This window comes from Danio rerio, chromosome 9 (genome assembly GCF_049306965.1).
Source record: "Danio rerio strain Tuebingen ecotype United States chromosome 9, GRCz12tu, whole genome shotgun sequence".
In the NCBI taxonomy this organism is placed as follows: domain Eukaryota; kingdom Metazoa; phylum Chordata; class Actinopteri; order Cypriniformes; family Danionidae; genus Danio; species Danio rerio.
Genome location: NC_133184.1, coordinates 22,699,545 through 22,719,297, shown reverse-complemented (window position 1 = coordinate 22,719,297; position 19,753 = coordinate 22,699,545). Strand labels below are relative to the sequence as shown.

The following is a 19,753-nucleotide window of genomic DNA, read 5'->3' as shown; positions in this document are numbered from 1 at the left end:
AACTTTTTTTTTTTTACAACTTGCATAAAAATTTTTTGTAAAGCTACAAAAGAAATTTGACTTATTCATGTGTTTTTTCTTTGCTGTTGTACACTACCTGACAAAAGTCTTGTCGCCTATCCAAGTTTTAGGAACAACAAATAATAACTTGACTTCTAGTTGATTTAGTATCAGAAATGGCATGTATGAAAGGCAAAGGCCTCTAGATTATGCTTATTTTACCAAAATGAAATATGATCATACCTTGATCTTTAATTAGGACAGTGAGATCTTACTTGACTAAGACAAAAGTCTTTTCACTTAACAGAAATAATGTACAGAATATAAAGTCATGGTGCAGTGGAAAAAGAGTTAATATTGTATATGACTCCCATGAGCTTGGAGGACTGCATCCATACATCTCTGCAATGACTCAAATAACTTAACAGTAAAGTCATCTGGAAAGGCAAAAGAAAGTGTTCTTGCAGGACTCCCAGAGTTCATCAAGATTCTTTGGATTCATCTTCAATGCCTCCCCCTTCATCTTACCCCAGACATGCTCAATAATGTTCATGTCTGGTGACTGGGCTGGCCAATCCAGGAGCAACTTGACCTTTTTTGCTTTCAGGAACTTTGATGTGGAGGCTGAAGTATGAGAAGGAGCGCTATCCTGCTGAAGAATTTGCCCTCTTCTGTGGTTTATAATAGGCAGCACTAGTCTTAATATCTTAGACTGTATGCTGCCATCCACTCTGCAGATCTCTCACACGCCCTCATACTGAATGTAACCCCAAACTATGATTTTTTTCCTTTACCACACTTGACTGATTTCTGTGATAATCTTGGGTCCATGCGGGTTCCAATAGGTCTTTTGCAGTATTTGTGATGATTGGGATGCAGTTCAACAGATGATTCATCAGTGTCATATCTTCTGACAATTGTCCAAATGATCAACAAGAAGTCAAGTTATTATTATTTATTATTTGTTGCTCTTACAACTGGGGTTGACGACTTTTGTCAGATAGTGTACTTCTAATTCACAATCACTGTTTTTTATTCTTTCAGGAATGTACTATACAGTTAGAGAAAGTTAAAAAAGTCTTTTTAGGTTTTTAAATATAACAAAATACATCAATTAGCTACAAAAAAACAAAAACAACAACAACAAAAAAACCCACATGGCTCCATCAATGTTTTCCTATTCACTGTATTTGTTTTTTAGTTAAGAAAGTTAACACCTGCCCACTGTCATTTAATAGCTTGAAAGACCAAAGACATTTTTTAAAGATGGATTTGTCAGAGAGAAGAAAGTCATATATAAATGCCTTGAGGATGAGTAATTCTCATTAATTTTCATTTTTGGGTAAGCTAACCTTTTTAACGCCTTAAATTCTTGGTTTCAAGTCTTCATTTTGTCTTAGTCGCAACCCTTTTTAATATCTTGGTCTAGTCTTGGTCTCATCTTGGCCTTAAACTCTAAAAGTCTTGGCCTCAACAGATTAAATCTGAGCTGGACGTCTGGTGTCCTGTGCTCGCAGTCTAAGCGAATGAAGCCAAAATATGGAGATAAATCCATTATATCCTGGCTGGACTGCTGTGTCTGCAGGCTATTCAGATGGCATAGATGTAATGGAAACCAGACTCTCAAACATTGCTTTACACAAAATACTTCTCACCAGCTGTTTATTTTCTTTCACAGTCCAAAGCAGGGGAGGGAAAAATAATTTAAATGCATGAAAATTCCCAAAAGCGCTCTTCAATTAAATGGAACTGTTCATTGAACTAGCCAAGCCATCCATCTAACTATCCATCTTCTCATCAATTCATCCATCCATCCATCGTCTTGGGTGGCAGGCGTCCCGTGGGCCGCAGTGTCAGAGGGGAAGGCCTGTCTGTCAGTGTCAGGATGCTGGTGTGTCAGGGAGCTGTTGATGCAGGCTGAGGTCCCTGTGTTCCCCAGGCCCATGCCCTCCTAGCCTTGCCCCGTGGTGGGCCGCGGCCCCCTGCCTCCATATATTATCACAGGTGGGCTGTTGGTTTCAGCCACCCTGCCCATTCTCTCCACAGCACATCAGGGGCGGTCAATAGGCCCTGGTTCTATTACTTCAGACTTGTGCTGAGATAGAGCTGTGGTGAGGAGATGAACAATTAGTGATTTGGGAGGGTGATGAAAGAAGACAGGTACTGATACCATTAAGAATTTAATTGTGAAAATCCCTTTGCTTAAGATTTAAATGAGATGTCAGATGGTGTATTGATCAAAATGTGTTTTTAATGTGTCACATTAAAGCAGTAGTTCATTCAAAAATGAAATTAAACCCCATCATTTACTCACCCTCAAGCCATCCTCAGCATATGACTTTCTTCTTTCAGATGAGCTCAGTCAGACTTTTACATTTTTATCCTGGCTATTCCTAGCTGAATAATGGTATCGGGTAGTTTTAAAGCGCATAAATCAACAATAAAGTGAACCCATATGCCACCAGGGGGTTATCGCATGTCTTATGGTGCATATTGATGGGTTTTTGTGACAAAATACTCCTATTTTTAAAATCCCTGACTTCTGGCGACTACCCAATGCACATTCTCAACAGCTTCTTGACTGTCCTCTGACTCCAACTTGTGATGCATATGACAATGACCATGACTCTGGTTCAAACAAATATGCCTTTTTTTCTCTTACAAATGAAATACTCTGACATTTCAACTTCTCGTTTTCCTTTTTTCCAGTCATTTCATTGGTATTACTACCAATCAGATCTGCCTCCATCCAATCAGTAGATGATGGATGGAATCAATGTCCTGCATTACTATTTTCAGAGTTGGGGAAAGTTACTTTTGAAAGAAATGCATTACTTTATTGAGTAACTCCCCACAAAAGTAACTGCATTTCTTAGTTGTTTTTTTATAGCAAGTAATGCCTTACTTTTTAGTTACTTTTGCATTACTTTTTCTGACCTGGCTGAGGCTTGATCTCCTTCAGAAGTTGCAGGATTTTTTTTCATCTTTTTTTAAAATAGAGAAGCTCTGCATTTAAGAACACACAGTATAACCTTCATTTACATAAAAAAAACAATGAAAAAAATGAGTGTAGGATGTTATTTTCTGAGAACTTTCTGACTCCAGAGCTCAATGTACAGATTAATGACACTTTAAAGCAATGTGCTTGCTACTTTTGTATTTTTTGTCTTATTAAAAATTAAACCCACTGTCTATTCAGATAATTCTCTCTTCCTTTTCTTCCTTGTGTACAAAATAATGAGGATATTTCTTTTGCAGAAATGTAGGGCTCTGCTGTCTTCCTTTCTGTCTGTTCCTGCATTCTCTCATTGAGTGCGGGATTCAATGTGATGACGTTTATTTTAATCAGCAATTTATTTTTTAAAAGCAAATTAACTAAACTAAAAAGTAACTCAAATATTATTACTTAATTTTTAAAAGTAATGCGTTACTTTACTTGCTACTTAGAAAAGTAATATTATTACGTAACTTGCGTTACTTGTAATGCGTTAAACCCAACACAGATTATTTTAAGATTATCCGCTTTCCTTCACAATATGGAAAAAAGATCAAAACTTCACTAACATCACTTCAATATCACTTTCTGGACTTCTGTGGTGAACACTGAATATCTCAGAATGCATTGAAGTTCTGTGAAATGCAATTAAGTTCATTTGTCTTCCTGTCATTTCAGTTTACATAGGAAAATTCATGAATTGTAAGTAGCCAGCTCTTCACTTGTGAAATAAACAGTCTATATATAATAAATGGATCAATATGACTATGAATAAACAAAAAATACATAAAAAGTTATTTATTTGCAGTGTGCTGTGCTCAAAATAAACAAACCAATATATTTTTTTGTAAAACAAAGGAACCTTAGTTGGAGATGTTATTCATGGACCACACACACGCTCAAACGCAGAGATTAGCCGCATATTATTTTCCTAAAGTCTATCTCAGTGGGGTGCTGCCAGTTCTGTCTCTGCCTCTCTCTCCTTCTCTCCATCCTTCTCTTTCTGCCACACGTCCTCAATCAAAAGCACAAAATGTCAACTATAAGCGTAAGTGGTTTTTCTATGAGCACCACAAACTTTTTATTTTGCTGCAGCACATTAAATGAAGAAATAAAGAAGGACTGTAACAAGACGTTGCAGTAAAACCACTTTTTTTTAGAGGCACGGAGAGAGAAATATCATCATTATATCATCAGAAATTCCTTTCCACAGAGGTGCAGAACAAGGCATTGAAACTGGGTGGCCAGGAAATAGATGCCAAAGGCAGTAACAGCCAACAGAGAGAAGGAGAATCATACAGTATGATGCAAACACAAAGTGAGGTTTTGGTGTAGACATTCTGCTTGATCACGGTCTATGTGTTGCAGCTCACACTGCCGCAGGAGACAGACCTGAATATAGAATATGTGTGTGAATACAACCAGATGCAAAGGTGAAATTAATCAGCTGCAGATGTTCTTGAAGGAGATGCAGAAGTCTGAAACGCTGCAAACAGAGAACTGTTTGTACCTTTTTTAAACATCTGTTAGACAAACCAGGAGGTCGATAATTGCATAAAATGAAGTGCTAGAGTTAGACTGTGATACTTGCTGTGTCCGCAGTAGGTAAGGTGCTTATGCCCTTATCAGAATTACCCATGTTTTTGCTAGTAATTGTGTAGTAAACCATCTATTTTTATATTTATATATATATATATATATATATATATATATATATATATATATATATATATATATATATATATATATATATATATATATATAAAATACATAATTACATGTGAAATATTTAAAACTAAGATAATAAAAAAAAAGATCTTGGCGTACTGGAAAACTGCTTAAATGTAAAAGGAAAAATGCAATGTGTTTATTATTTATTTACACAAAAGATATATTTGCGCTGTATTAAACCTTTTAAATGTGCAGTTCTTCAAAACTGTTTTTTGGTCTAATATTTATTACTTTTTTGTTCTCCACTCATTTTGTTGAAAGTTTGCAAATGTATTTTCTTGTCCATGAAATACATATAAAAAATTATTATTGTGGTAGAAAGGGTGAAATGACACATAAAGTCAATTAAAATATTTTATTGACCCTCACAGTAACTAAAATATATTTATATTTAATATAATATAATATATATATAGAAGAATATATATAGAAGAACTATAATGTTTTTACTATTTAAATATACAAATACAGTTAACTGACGTTTGGTTTTATTTTTAATATAAAAAAGTTGAGCCTTTTTATTATAGGTGTGCCTATAATAAACATAATTGTATTTTTTACATAATTGTATTTTTTAATGTGATGGAAGAAGCTTTAATGTAATATTTAAAAGGGACTGTCACATTACTCTGTGGTAAACTTCACAGCTACTGTTTACATTTATTGAATAAAAATCTCTCCTCTAAAATTGATTTTATTAAATCCATTTAATCACACTTTATGAGATTTTGCAGTTGTAAATAATATCTTGGCAGAGGTGGGAATTTTATAGGCAGTGACCGCCCTGTCTGTGGAGTTTCTCCGGAATGTCCCTTTCTGGATACCGTACGCTTGTGTTTATGAGAAGTTCAAGATGGCGCTGTCCATAAGGTGGAACGTGAAATCTGTCTTTCGTTTTATTCACAAGAGTAATTTCCACAGAAGATTGTTTAAAGCTGGAAAAGCGACGGCATCAACGGTAAGAATAACTTCTCTGTTTGACATGCTGTTGTTTGACGGTTTTACGGAGGATCTCTGCCATTCACTTTTAGCGCAAACCTTGAATGGTTCATTGAAACTATCCGACAAGTGTAATTGTCAATATAAACCAATCACAGTAGCCTTGGTTTCATTATAAATGTTAAAGCTTTGCAGTTAACTGCGTTTTTTGGTAAACGTTGTTGCTTCTTACCGTTTGCGGTAAGAGACAGTTTGTTGAAGCTTTTCAATGTCTGCAATAGTTTTAAATCAGTGACAGCAAGGTTTAATCTGCCGAGATTACTTGTGCCATGCAGTGATGTGTTTTACATGGTTTTTAGTTTGAAGTTTTGGAGTAATTTTTGAGTATTCGTGACACTGAAGACACTGAAGAAGGTATTGATGCTAAACATCAGCCTTACTTAACATAAATAATTTACATTTGAAAATATATTCAAATAGAAAACAGCTACTTTAAAATATAATAATGTTTTCTAATATTTGTCTTGTTCAGCATTATTTATTTTTTTGTTTTCACACTGAAAATTATTTAAAATATTTCAAATGAAAGTTCAGTCATTTGTTCATCAACTGTAACAGGATCAAGATTATCTAAATCAGTGGTTCTCAAACTTTTTTTTTTTTTTACCATGTACCACCTTAGAAAAAAAATTGGCTCACCAAGTACCACCATAATGACTGGGATTAAAATACATACTAGGCCTAATTAGGCGGCTACAGCTCTGCACAGTTCTCAAACGTGGCAGATTAATTCTTCTTCTTCTTATTATTATTAATAATATATTTTTTATTGTCTGCCACTTTAAAAATAAAAAATAGTTTAAACAATAACACAGAGGTAAAAAAAGATAAATAAAACGTCAACGATTAAATTAAAATGTGATTTTACAGGGCCATGAAACCGCCTTGTTTCAGCTGGGTGTTTTCACACCTCTACTTTGGAAAAAGTCAGGAAAGTGGGTGTGTCCAGCTCTGTATAGGGGGAGTGTCAGAGGAGGGAAAGTTCGTAAAAATTTGCATAAAATGGGAGTGTCGTTTGGGCATGCACTGATTTTCACAGAGGCAAAACAAACACACAGATGCAGGGCAGAAAGACAGTGACTGTGTTTATGTGGTAGGGTTGTAACTGTATGAATTTTTAACGGTATGATAATCGTCTAAAACAATACCACGGTTTGACGGTTTCGTGGTATACGGTATTAAATAGTAATTCTCATAGCAAAGACCCTGAAAAGAATAAGAACACGTTTTCTGACTGAACAAAGGTTTTTCTATGGGGGAAAAAATGCATTTATTTACTGACAATGTATTTGCCCAAAAGGTCTGGGAATGAACTAAACAGAAAAAAAAAATGTTACAAAATAATAGAACAGTGAAGCAAATTTGACTTTTTCCAAATAATATATTTTCAGTTACTATAAACAACACCACTTACAATGGACAAATAAAAAAATAAGAAAATAATAAATAATGTGTCAAAGTCCAAATAAACATGGTGCAAATCCTCAGTAAAAAAATAGATATAAATATTTACTATACTATAAATAGTTACATAACGAAACTAGATTCAATATGGAACATCCTTAGGTTTTATGTGCCAGCATGGATATGGTTGTCTGTGGATATGGATTTGGATACAAACAAAAGCGAAACCTATGCTTATTGGTTGTGATATAGCGAGTTTGAACCAATCTGGGCATGGAGGAGGGACAATGCATCAATGTATCATGTCTGGTTTGTCCGGAGACACAGTGACGGAGCGTTTCTTTGTCAAATCAGCGTTGTCAAATTTTGATGACGTAACCGCACTGATTCCGGAGCCTCTGAAAATCCGTGAATGTTATGTGATACGCTGAGATTCTCTTCTTTATGCCAATCTTTGAATTGTATGAATCGGATCAGCGGATCAAAAGTTATTAAACATTTAAGAGCAATACTCTCGGTCTTTAAGGGTTAAAACCGTTGATATGCAATTGTTCATGGTATGATAATCGTGCACGTTCAAATCGTGGTAGACCGTCATACCGGTATATTGTTACAACCCTATATGTGGACATTAGTAATCGAGTTTTTTGCCAAATTGTTAAATGGTGGACTTTAACTGCAGTTTTGCTTTTTCATTCAGGAATTTCATTCCTGCCCCACGTGACAAACGGGATATTTGATTAGAGGAGCTAGTGGAAGCGTGTATTTTTCATGCAATTTTTGTTACCGCACGGTGAATGAGAGAGAAACTCTCCGCATTTATCGGTAACTTTGATGCACTCGGTAGGTAGCGTTAGAAACCTGTGTGTGTTATTACTGTCACAAAATGCGGTAAAAATCCTACACGACGGTAAGATTGATTGTGTTGCTTTCATGTTTACACTCAGAGCAGTATTGACAGCAGATTTTAATATTTTAATATTGTAAAGTACGGTAAACTTTATTAACTCAGAAATGATTTGACTAAGGTCCTTCTTTAAACGCTGAAGGAGTACTGCGGACGATACAAACTAACTTTGCCTCTGAATAAACAAACAAAGGCCACTGACCGCTTACCAAATCTGTAGAGACAGGACAATCAACACTAACTGGAGCTGCATCTTTATTAAAAAGAGACAAGCAGCAAATCCGGATTTCACCATTTCCAGATGAGAAAAGCTCATCGAGTGAAAATAAAAACAAAACCTTTACTGCAGCAAATTATAAAATCAACACTGACGACCCGCATCTTCGAACAATTCTTGTTCTCCTGCTTGGCAACTTAACGTGGCGTCTCTCTGCCGTCTGAACACTATAACAGGTAAAAACTTTGAAGCTATCTTGTATATAAACGAGGTTGCACGCACCTCTCCTCCTTGACGCTGACATGCTGCTTTGCTCCCAGTTTAAGTCCCGTTTGTGTACATGGATGCAGAAAATATAGCCGCGCTGCTCATGTGCCGCTCATGTGTTGTGAAGCCGGCGTAATAGCCTTTTATGCAGAGGTGTTGGCACATAATGAGTTTTGCAAGTTGACAAAACAAAGTTTAAATAATATGATGGTGATCTTATTTAGACTAAGCATGCCTCGTGATAGATATTTTTGCATGAAGCTAAAAAGAGGGATGATGAGTCAGTAAGGACAGACTTAATAAACCTAATTCTTGGCCATAAGTCAGGTCGATGACAACACGCAACAGATAATTCTATAAAACATGTTTTTTTTGTATTCTATAGAATTGTCTATTATACAATGTGTTTGTTTTTGTTTGAACATGTTTTACAACAGAGCTTGTAAAAAGTTCTATCAGCTTGTATCAGATTCTCCCCATCAGATAAACTCAGGTAAAGTTGGTTTTATATTTGCACATTCATTCAGGGACAATTTGTGACAGGCTCTCTATATTGTTTACTATGGTTACTTTAAATATTCTGTCTGAAATCACATGCAAGTATGACTTAAAAAACAACATTACTGTTGTTATTAACATGGTATTTAGCCTCCTTGGTAAAGCAACTGACTCCCATGGGGAAAGTCACCGGTTCATACCACCTCTAAAGATGCTCTAGTGACAGATGCTAGAAGCTATGGTTTTTTCTCTTTTTGTTACAGCAACCAACTACCATGTGGAAGGTCACATCAAGTGACATTAGCACTCCTTATTTTACTGAAAAATGTTGTATTTTAATAACCCTTGGCTGCTAATATGAGTCCACTATTTAGAAATTGCAAAGAAGTTTTTTTTGTATAAATTTTAATGAAATTTTATTATTAAGTAGAAAGTCTTTACCTCAATATCAGATACATTGCTTGGAAACGTTTTGTTATGCTCAAAGATTGTTAAAGTTCACTTATTATACTTAGATAATGAGCTTTGGTATTTGAGCAAAGAATACATTTTTAGATGCACTCAAAACGCAGATTTTTCTCTCTTGCACTGTGCTGGAGATTCAGTTATGACAGTAACTAAACAAAATATCAGATCAAATGTATCAAAGGCATTTCTTACAAGAAGCTTTTGCCTAATAGCAATTCCAGCGTAGTGGTTGTGCCATTTTCAGTAAAAAAATCTAGACATAAATTCACAGAGAAGTATATGTTAACATTATATTGAAACATCTGTTTATATTTTCCAAAGCAACTCACCACAGGGTTATGGGATCAGAAAAAATATCAATCTGTAAACGTCTTTTATATTTTAAATGAGGAAAATAACGATTTGTTATAAATGTGACCAAAAACTTAGTACGTTTACAATATACAACGTACTTTGTAGAAATTCAGTGATTTAAACTGCACAACCTAAAAGACACATTGCTAATGAAAAAGATAAGAGTTGGCTCTCTATAGAACAAAAATGATTGATTTTATTTGACATTTTTGTATTTATGAGGGAAAAGCTCAGTTATGGATGTCACAGATGTGAAATTGCCACTTGTGTGACTTTGCAAATGAAATATAATAGTTTGAAAACTTTGACAAAGATAATTTTGAGTATTTTAAAGCACTGTAAAATACTTGCTTATACAAAAAAAATAAGAAGCTGTTTTACTATTTTGGTGAAAACATAATTTTTGTCATGGCAAGGTTGACATTTGCATGGAATTGCTTGGAACTTTCTACTGGGCATTTCTCCTGTGCTGGCATTTTTCCAGGGGATAGCGTTCTCTTGCTATCTGTGTGTGAAGAGTGGGAGAAGATTATTTGATAAGTGGTTATTTTATAAGTGGTCAGAAACTTGTAAATAACAAAAGTTTGCCCCAAGATGGCCGAATTCAAAATAACCACCATGGTCACCACCCATCTTGAAAAGTTTGCCTCCTCACAAATACTAATGTGCCACAAACAGGACGTTAACATCACCAACCATTTCCATTTTATTAAGGTGTATCTGTATAAATGACCTACCCTGTAGTTGACATAGAATGTGTCCATGAATGATTACATCTTCTTTCTTCTTCCTCAACAACTTTTATATTTGGACTCTCTGGGCCCTCGTTTAAAACCCCCCTTGCTCATCCTTGCTCAATTAGCCATGTCTAACTATTACAACACCCTAAAATTAAACAAAGTCTTTTTCTTCATGTGGGATTCCCAGTCCTTAAAGCAAACCAGAGTATATAAAGAGGAACTGTTAATTAACAATGCAATTCCCTAAGCTTATGTAACCCAAACTGGACTTAAGCACAGTAAATTATAACATGAGGCTTTTACAGAGCACACGAAGCCCCTGCTACCTTGATTGACAACCAGGTTTTATTTGATGGCTTCTGCACACTTGCCGTGTAGGAATGTGCGTCCACCGCTGGCAGGCAGTCTCTGTTTTGTTAACTACAGGCAGTGTGTCGTTTGGGACGCTGAAGTGCAGAGTGCTGTGACTGAGGGGGTGAGGTTGCAGAAAGACGTCAAAACCATCCCAGCAGTCCTTTATTACCAGCAACAACATTTGAAATGAGGTGTTGGTTTTCATTTGTTTTAATTTTCTCCAAATGTCGGGCACCGTGCGCTGCTAATGCGGACATTCACAAAGCTGCTAGGTGTGATGTGCGTCAAAACATGGAGCATATTCTTGGCAAAGGAGCAGTTATGGGAAGTCATGATGCTAGCCAGAGATGAGCACAATTTTTTTTTTCAGTCCAAGTGTAATGAAAGGGAATTTTAACCTAATGAAATATGTGCCTATAAATAAAGATTATTTTTTAAATGTGCCAAATAATGTCTCAAACCGTTTGGCAAGCAAATAAAAGAAGTACTTAAGATGTAAGTCAGTATACAGGGATTAGGTTTTCAGATTTTCTTACCACCAATGTCTGCAAGTTTCCACTGACAAGTGCAAATGAACTTTTCACTCTGCGCTGAAAACTGTTGCTCTGCTTCTGGAGCTGATGAAACGCTCCTGTTGTGTAAGTGCTTTATGCAGTTATTTAGACAATAAAACTCATGTCACTTTTTTAACCTTTGTTCCAATCACATCCTGAAAGTTCACTGATTATCCTTCCATACGTTGCAGCGTGAGGCGGCAGGATGCAGTGGGCCCTCGCTCCAAGCTGCTTTATAAAACACGACGCTCCCTATCCGGCCCTTAATCGCCTGTGGTCTTAATGGCTGATATCAGTCATCTCAGCCTTGTGTTGCACAAAAAGGAAACGGCTCTTAATTCTCCTCCAGGTTTAAATGCTCTAACTCTCATGTCAGCTAAAACCATTAAATCTACTCCCATGGCTGCCCGGAGAGGAAACCATAGGAAAGGAGGTGTGCTTGAGCCGGCCCTGATTATATTTATTAATTAGATGATTTGTTTTTACATGTCAGCTAAGCTTTTCAAATCAAAAGCTTTTCATTTCACACTCTGCAGTGTAATTCGCTTCATCATTCTGAAAGATGAACACAATATATGCTCAATAACTCCTCCGGGCCTCTTGTGTGCTCATAATTTTTTTTCAGAATTAAGCGTATTTTGGCTGTAGAGCGGTGCTGGCGCTTTGCCCCCTGTAGACTTATGGTTACAGAAAATCTGACGTAGTTGATTGAATTGCACCCACTATCTGGTATCAAGCTTCTGGGTTGAGCTCAAACCAACATTCGGTCCTGGAGGAAATTAGAGGGAACGAGAAAAAAAACTGGTGCAGGAGTTCCTGAGTGTTACCATAATTACACATTGATAAATTTATGAGGTGTGTGCAGGTTATTTCTGCTTCGTTGTGACTTTTATGTGTTTAATTTGTCATTAGTAGGCTAGCGCCTTCGCCTTTTTCCTGTTAAGACTCAGAAGGGAAAAAAGCCTGAAGTGGCTTTGTCCTTTATTTGCTTAGTGCAGTTTATATAGTGTCCAAATATCACAATATAACCCATGCAAGGCATTTATCGTCCTCTGTGCCAGGCGCTGGGTTTTGGTTTGAGATTTCGGCAGATTTTTCTGCGTAGCTTGCAAATAATTCTATTTCATGTCAGACTAAGCGTAACCTGTCTTTTAATGTGTAATGTGATCAGCAGAGGGAGGATTGTAGTGAAACAAAAGCGATTGGTCCTAAACGGTTCACGGTTTGGCCTCTGAGCTGCGGGCCGCACTGTCCCGTCCTGGTTATTTTTGGAGCGTGGTGCGGCCCTTTCTGCTGGGAGCGCTGTTTTTGAAGGGACTCCAGCCCCATTAATCAGGCCGGGGACCCCACGGTGCGAGAGGGCCCCCAGCCCTGGCTCTCCACACTGCGTGTTTCTGTTCCTCTCCCTGCGCTTTCTGCACAGTGTGAAGCGTAGAGGAACCTCATCAATCTCACCTGTCCGAAACGTCAACCGCAGATTTAATCAAACGCTCCGTCTCCTGCCCCCCTGCCACCTCCAGTACGCCGCCCTCCTTCCCACAACATACCTCTTCTCTTGGTCCGTCTCCTGCTCATTCTTCCCCTGTTTTTTGGCTTTGTCACTCATGCTTTCTCTTAATATGTTTTCCCTTCGAATCTGCTTCGGTTCCTGTTTTATTCCTTTGTCGTTCGCACTTCAATTCAAGCTGGGAATATTTCGGTACCTCAAAAGTACACATTCCCTCCTGTCTTCAGCAGGGAAGGTGCGTAAAAATGATTTTCTGCTGTATACTTCACTAAAGCGGGGCTTTGTTGGTAGCCCAGCGGAGAGTGGCAGGATTAAGGCATGTGTTTCTGCTGTTCAGCGTGATGTCTGTTTTAATAGGGTGAGTGAGGCAATGCTGATAGACACCATAACAGTGGGTTCTGTGTGTCTGAAGCTTAGTGGGGGACAAATGGACTGGGGCGGGAGGGTCAGAGGTGCTGTTCAAAACCGGCCTCACACTCCCTCTCTGATAGCAGCTCCTGTGGAGAGCTTCTCCACATTTACTGAGCTGCTGATGCTTTCCTGCAGAACCATAAAAGGTGGTGAAAGGCGGTGCTGGGATTGGCATGCAAAGATGGCTGTTTCTGCTGGGATGTCAGAAAATTCAGATTTCTCCAGATTTCTTAAGAGTCTGAGTTTGATCTGTTATGTTGTTGAAGAACTTAAATCAGAGAGCATTATTAAAGGGAGAGTTCAACCAAAAGAATAATAAAATTCTGTCATCATTAACTCACACTTAACTTGTTTGAAATATTTTTGAGTTTTATTCTTCTGCTAAAGAAAAATTAAGATACTTTAAAAAATACTCGTAGCTGACACCTATTGACTTCCATAGTTTTACCTACTATGGAAGTTGATTGGTGCCAGCAACCAGTTTTGTTGTTTAGTGTTCAACAGAAAAAGAAAAAAAACTCATAACTCATAAATGTTTAAAACCACATAAGAGAGAACAAATGATGGGAGATATATATATATATTTTTTTGGGTAATCTATCCGTTAGAGTCTTGGAAACATGTAAATGACCAGGTGTTAATTATTGTGTAAATCCAGGGCCCAGTTTTTACATCAGACATCATAAGAGCCAGTGAGGGGCATTATAGACTCTCAGATTTTTAGGTTTCTTAGCAGCAGAAGTCATCAGTTGTGTAAACTTAGAGCGCAGTGAATGGGAGAGTACTACAAATATTTTTTTACAGTCCTATTTAGTGACAAAATGAAACAAAACACCATCGTAGAGTTTATCAAGACTTAAAAAATAAAAATGTGAGACTGATGATGGCAGCCAGAAGAGAGGATAACGTCACATTTACTCCATAGACGCTGCATTAGAAACACTTTGCATAAGCGATAATTAGTTTTTTGTAATTCGACACAAAGATGATATAATTCACATTATTATATTCATAAATACTAGAAATGTTCATACGTTTTAAAAAAATCTAAATATTAAAAGCTGTCAAGGATTTAACATCTGTTAAACGCTTCATAGTAGTCTTGTGAAAAGTGTCTATAAAAAAAAAAAACAGTAAATGTCCCTAAAACCAGACACTGATTTTTGATTTATTCTGTATAGAAATTTGTATCCGAGTCGCAAAATTAGAATTTGACTAGATCAGAGCCTCTGGCATCAACAAGAGATTTAAAACAATGTTTTGAAAAGCTTATTATACTACAAGTTTCATGTTAGCTGTTGCACTTTTTTCTTTGTTTAAAAACCAGACTTGTCAAAATTATCCCTGTAGAGACAACTACAATATTTATTATTTTCCAGTTTAGTAGTTGTAGATGACACTTTGTATAGTAATGCCACACATACACAGCTACAGTCCTGTAAGTTTATCGTGTACTAAACAATTAAAATGCATGCCAGGACATACCCATTTTCTCAAAAATGGCATTTTTTGTAGTTTACATAGAGACAAGAATTGCATTGAAATTGCAAACTCGACCCTTAGAAAACATTGAAAGCGGTCCTATAAATTAATGGGTAAAACCATTTTACAAATGTTTTATCTCAAAAACTATTTTGTGTAAATGTCCCATGAAAACATAATTTCTCAAAACAGATCCTGTCTAACCATACAAACCTCTAACCCTATATTAAATTATTGTTTTCACATCTGTAATCTTAACCTGTTTGCATGATTTAAGTCTTATTCTGTGTATTGGCTGCATGATTTAATATTGCTTCTGTTTTTCCATCACTCTCCATAACTGTTTTGCAGTATTTTCTGTTTGTTGATGCAATACTTATTTATTAAACTTATTCAAAAATAATAACTTATTAAAAATTATTTAATTTATTAATTTATTTATTTTTTGCTTTTGAGTGTCTGTTTGTTTGTTTGCTTGTTTGTTTGTTTGTTTATTTTGTTTTCAATTTCTGGACCAAGATAAATTGACAAAAAAACTGTGGATCTTCACTTACTGCCAGTTTTTCAGCCTGCATCTCCTGTAACACGCAGACACTCCAACAATGTGAGTGTAAGAACAGGGCTTGTAGGTGTACCATGTTACCCTAGCAGCTTGTGCACACATACACACACAAATGAATGTGAACTCCATATGGTAGACCTAAAAGATATTTTCGCTGCTTTGCTGTCTTGTGGTACAACTGCTTTTTTCAGTTTAAAAAAGAAAGAGAGAGAATTTACTCCTGCCATGTGTCATCAAGTAGGTTTCGGCTGTTTGGGAAAACTGAGGACAGAGAGAGCAAGTCCAGTGAATCTGAGTAATATGAATGCAAATGAGAAAGAAAGAGTATTGTGTGGCATGATTTTATTTGTAAGATACAAGTTTGATTGGTTAAATTTAACTGAAATTGAATTTAATATTTGTGTATGAGTTAAGCAAGTTTATTTTTAAAGTTCATTAACTGATTCATGTCTTTTACACTGTATTAAATATTCTTTCAATTGGTTTTTGATTAAACAAGTAAATTGAGGAAATAATCTTGTATTTTTATGATTGTTTCTTTTATTTATGGCATCAACAGGCTCGATTAATACCACATTTTGATAAAGATTTATTAAAACATTAAAACAAATCACGCAAGTATGAGTTTCTATATTGGTTGGCTAGATTTGAAAATGTCCCTATCAATTTCATAAACATAGCTACAACCTTGATAAATAATGAGGAATGACACTGAGAATGGGCATTTTCAGGTCAATGTAATGTACCTCTTGAATAAAATTTCCTCATCATGTAAGCTGCCAGAAAATCTGATATATAAAAAAGTTATTTTTTTGACATTCCTTCTTGTCGGTAGATGGGAGGTACGATAGGCTGATTATTCCTTCGGTAGTTGGGACTAGTGTTGTTTCAGCTTATGTGTGATTGTCTCAAATGACACCATTACCATGTCTGGATGGTTAATGATCGGCCGGAGGGGAAGAGGAGAACAGCGCAAGGTGAGAACACACATGAACCAGGCTCCGTTCTGCCCCAAATCACTTCTGACACCTCAGAGAGGCCCTGTGCATTCAGGCCACTGCACTGCAATTACTCACGCAGTAATGGCATAAATAGCTTTCTCATCATATACGCTAACTAGCTAAGGACTCTGGATCTGTGATTGCGTTCCCCTGGCCAAAAGCTTTCCTCTATCCAAACTGATTTCAGATCAGCAGCCATAGATTGTAAATGGATTGTAAATAGGCCCTGAAATAAGTTACATTATACATGTGATGCAGGTGTTAACAGATGTTTCATGCAAGTGTGCTTTCCTTGTTTTGGATAAGTAACATTTTATGTAAATACAGTGATTATTTGTCTTTGGTGGATGGAGTTTTGGGCTTCAGTTGGGGGAAAATCAACAGTTTTTGAGTTTTGGAAATTTTGAGGTTTTGAATGTAAAAATCAGAAGCTCGTTCATTAATTAATTAATTAATTCATTCATTCATTCATTTTTTTTCTTCTGCTTAATCCCTTTATTTATCAGGGGTGGTCACAGCAGAATGAAACATCAACTTATCCAGCATATGTTTTACGCAGCGATTGGAACTGAGATGTCCTAGCTGCAACTGAACAGTCACATTATCTATGATTAAAGTGTGCACCAATTGGGAAGGTAAAATGCAGTGTGAGTGCAGGCTGTCGGGGGAGAGGGGACAATCGCGCTTTGTCATGGTTCAAGGCAACTGTACTTAGTGAGAGTACGCCCTAGGTCTTCCAGAAGCTCCGGGATTCATAGTGCTCCTGGATGCCAGTGAATGAGATATAATGTCCTGGAAATGGAGGCAAACCATTTAAACTTTATCTTTGTATGATCCAACACCCCCTGCCTGCTCTTCATCTTGCCACTTATGGAACAGGCCTCCAGTGGGACCCTTCTGCAAACAACTTTGGCTAGGTTGGGATGTCTGAGATACTAAAGTTCTGAGCTTTTAAAAAAAATGGGTATATGTGACCTACTGAGACCCTCTTCTCACTTCTGTTTACTGCCACCAACCACTGTCAAGTACATCTTGTCCTGTTATTAGAGTTTTTCTCAGTGGCTTTAGTGCATTTCTCACAATTCTATTTACATTTGCACAACAGTTAATGCATTTCTCAAAACAATTAGTACAAACTGCAAAACCTAGTTGAAAACCTGCAAAAGCGCGCCACGTGCTCAAAATGGAGAGCTCATTCCTCAAAAGCAAGTATTCATGTCAATGAAAGTGTCAGTATCATCAAGATGAAAAGTCCTGACACCATTGTTTATGAACAAGATAGTTAAATGGCTTTGTCGTGTTTTTATTATGACAGTTTACTCTCTACATTTTTTCCAATGCAAAAAAGTCAGATTTTGGTGACACTTCCTGAAAATGCTCAAGACAGCACAAGATACTATTTACACAGCCATTTTAAAACTTCAGTAAAGTTAGACATCACTGCATTTAGTGAGGTATCTGAGTATGAGACACTGAAGATGAATGTTTCACATTTTTACTGCATATGCTCTTTGCAATTCTAATTTATTCACAGCATCGTGCAAAAAGAACACCCTTATTTACAACAAACATAAACTTCCTTTGGGTAGAGCTGTGTGCAACTGTAAACAACATTGCAGTTCATATTGGAACTGAACCTACAACATACACAGGTCTGTAAATCGTTCATGAAATTGTTCAGTTTAGAAGGCATTTTTCAGAAAAAAAAGATTTAAAATCTTTATAAAATTAGCTTGACAGATTTTGACAGCTATTTCAACATTTTTGTATATAATGACTCAAGTAATGAAATGAGGACTATTAGTTTTATATGGAATGACTATTCAGCATTTACAAGTTTAGTTAGTTTTGACTGACACAACAAGCAAATTATTATGTTATAAAACAGCAGAGAGTTGTATAAAAGCAATCGATGCATGTCCAAAAGCATTTGCAATTTGTTGGAAGGAATGATAAACTGCTACTATGATGTGCACAAATGACTAATTGTTTTGAGAAATGCATTAACTGTTGTGCAAATGTAAATAGTGTTGTGAGAAATGCCCCAAAGCCACTGAGTAAAACTGTAGCAATATTTATTCTGAGATCAGTGGACAACATTGTCTATTTTTCCTTGAAGACCAAGGATTGTCAGTCTAAGCATATTATTAACATCTCTTTTGTTTTATTATTCCCAGTCTTTAATCTACTTATTGGTTTACAATATTTCACTGCTTTCTTCTATTGCTGGTTTGGTTAGGACCACTACTGTGAATGTTATTCCATGACTGTATTGCTCTTAAAATCTACTATTGGCTGGCTATGAACTGTGGAGTGTTTTCATTGGCTGTGGAGCAGTTCCGCTCTAGCACTCTCTCACCCAGTAGGGTGCTCTGTTAGTGCGAGACGTGCTTTGGATTTATCGCTTTGATAACATTCATAAAACTGTGTAGGGCGTCCCCTTTCTTCCTGTATGCTATCCACAAACCTTTTTTTGCCTTCATTTTTATGTGCAGCTTTGATTCTCGTATTACTGTTTGTCTTTCTTCTTAACAGATTTTGTCTCAAACTTCTCCACAGAGCCGCTCTAAAGGACTGGTTTTCTCAGGGATCCAGCCCACAGGTATTCCTCACTTAGGGAACTATCTCGGAGCGCTAGAAAGCTGGGTGGCCCTTCAGGATGATTACAGCACAGTCATGTACAGCATCGTAGACCTTCATTCCATCACTCAGCCTCAGGACCCTCAGGTGCTACGAGATAATATCATGGACATGGCTGCCAGCTTGTTGGCCTGTGGAATCGACCCGACACGCTCCATACTTTTCCAGCAGTCTCAAGTGAGTCCTACATTAAAGTCCCCATGAACTGGAAGCTGCGACCTTTTTTTTTTCCCTATTGTTACACAGTTCCTAGTGAAACTGAAATTTAAATGAGCAAACAGTGGGCTTTTCTTGTTTTTTCTGCTGTGGTCTGAATGGATGTAGTAAAGTAGGCATTTCATTCAGAAAGATCGGCAAAAAGGTTTGAGGAGAGTTTTTACAACTTAACAGACACCTCCTGCTCACCATTACTGTTTGTTGTCAAAACTGACAGTTGGAGGGGGTGGAGTTAAATATGTTAAACACGCCCATTTGCTAAGATAGACTTAATCTGACAAATTAACTGAAAAAAAAACACAGGAAGTGCATTTTCAGATTTCAATTAAACGTTAGAAGAGCAACTTTTTTCCCTTAATGACATGCACAGATGAATTGTTCACAAAACTAGCAATGTGAGCTAACAAAACCTTATGGTTAGTTTAGATTTTTTGGGGACTTTAAAG

At 36.7% G+C, this 19,753-nt stretch overlaps 1 protein-coding gene and 1 long non-coding RNA gene across 7 annotated transcripts in view; both read left to right on the top strand.

Annotated features, from left to right (window-relative positions):
* LOC141376109 (uncharacterized) overlaps positions 1 to 19,753 on the top strand; it is a 607,180-nt gene that overhangs the window by 35,206 nt on the left and 552,221 nt on the right. The gene's annotated exons all lie outside the window — the stretch shown is intronic.
* wars2 (tryptophanyl tRNA synthetase 2, mitochondrial) overlaps positions 1 to 19,753 on the top strand; it is a 44,891-nt gene that overhangs the window by 13,208 nt on the left and 11,930 nt on the right. For 2 of the 6 annotated variants that reach the window (XM_073911837.1, XM_068223370.2), the window contains exon 4: positions 19,011 to 19,268. In XM_073911837.1, the coding sequence (XP_073767938.1) occupies positions 19,011 to 19,268 (258 nt within the window). 6 annotated transcript variants of the gene reach the window in all.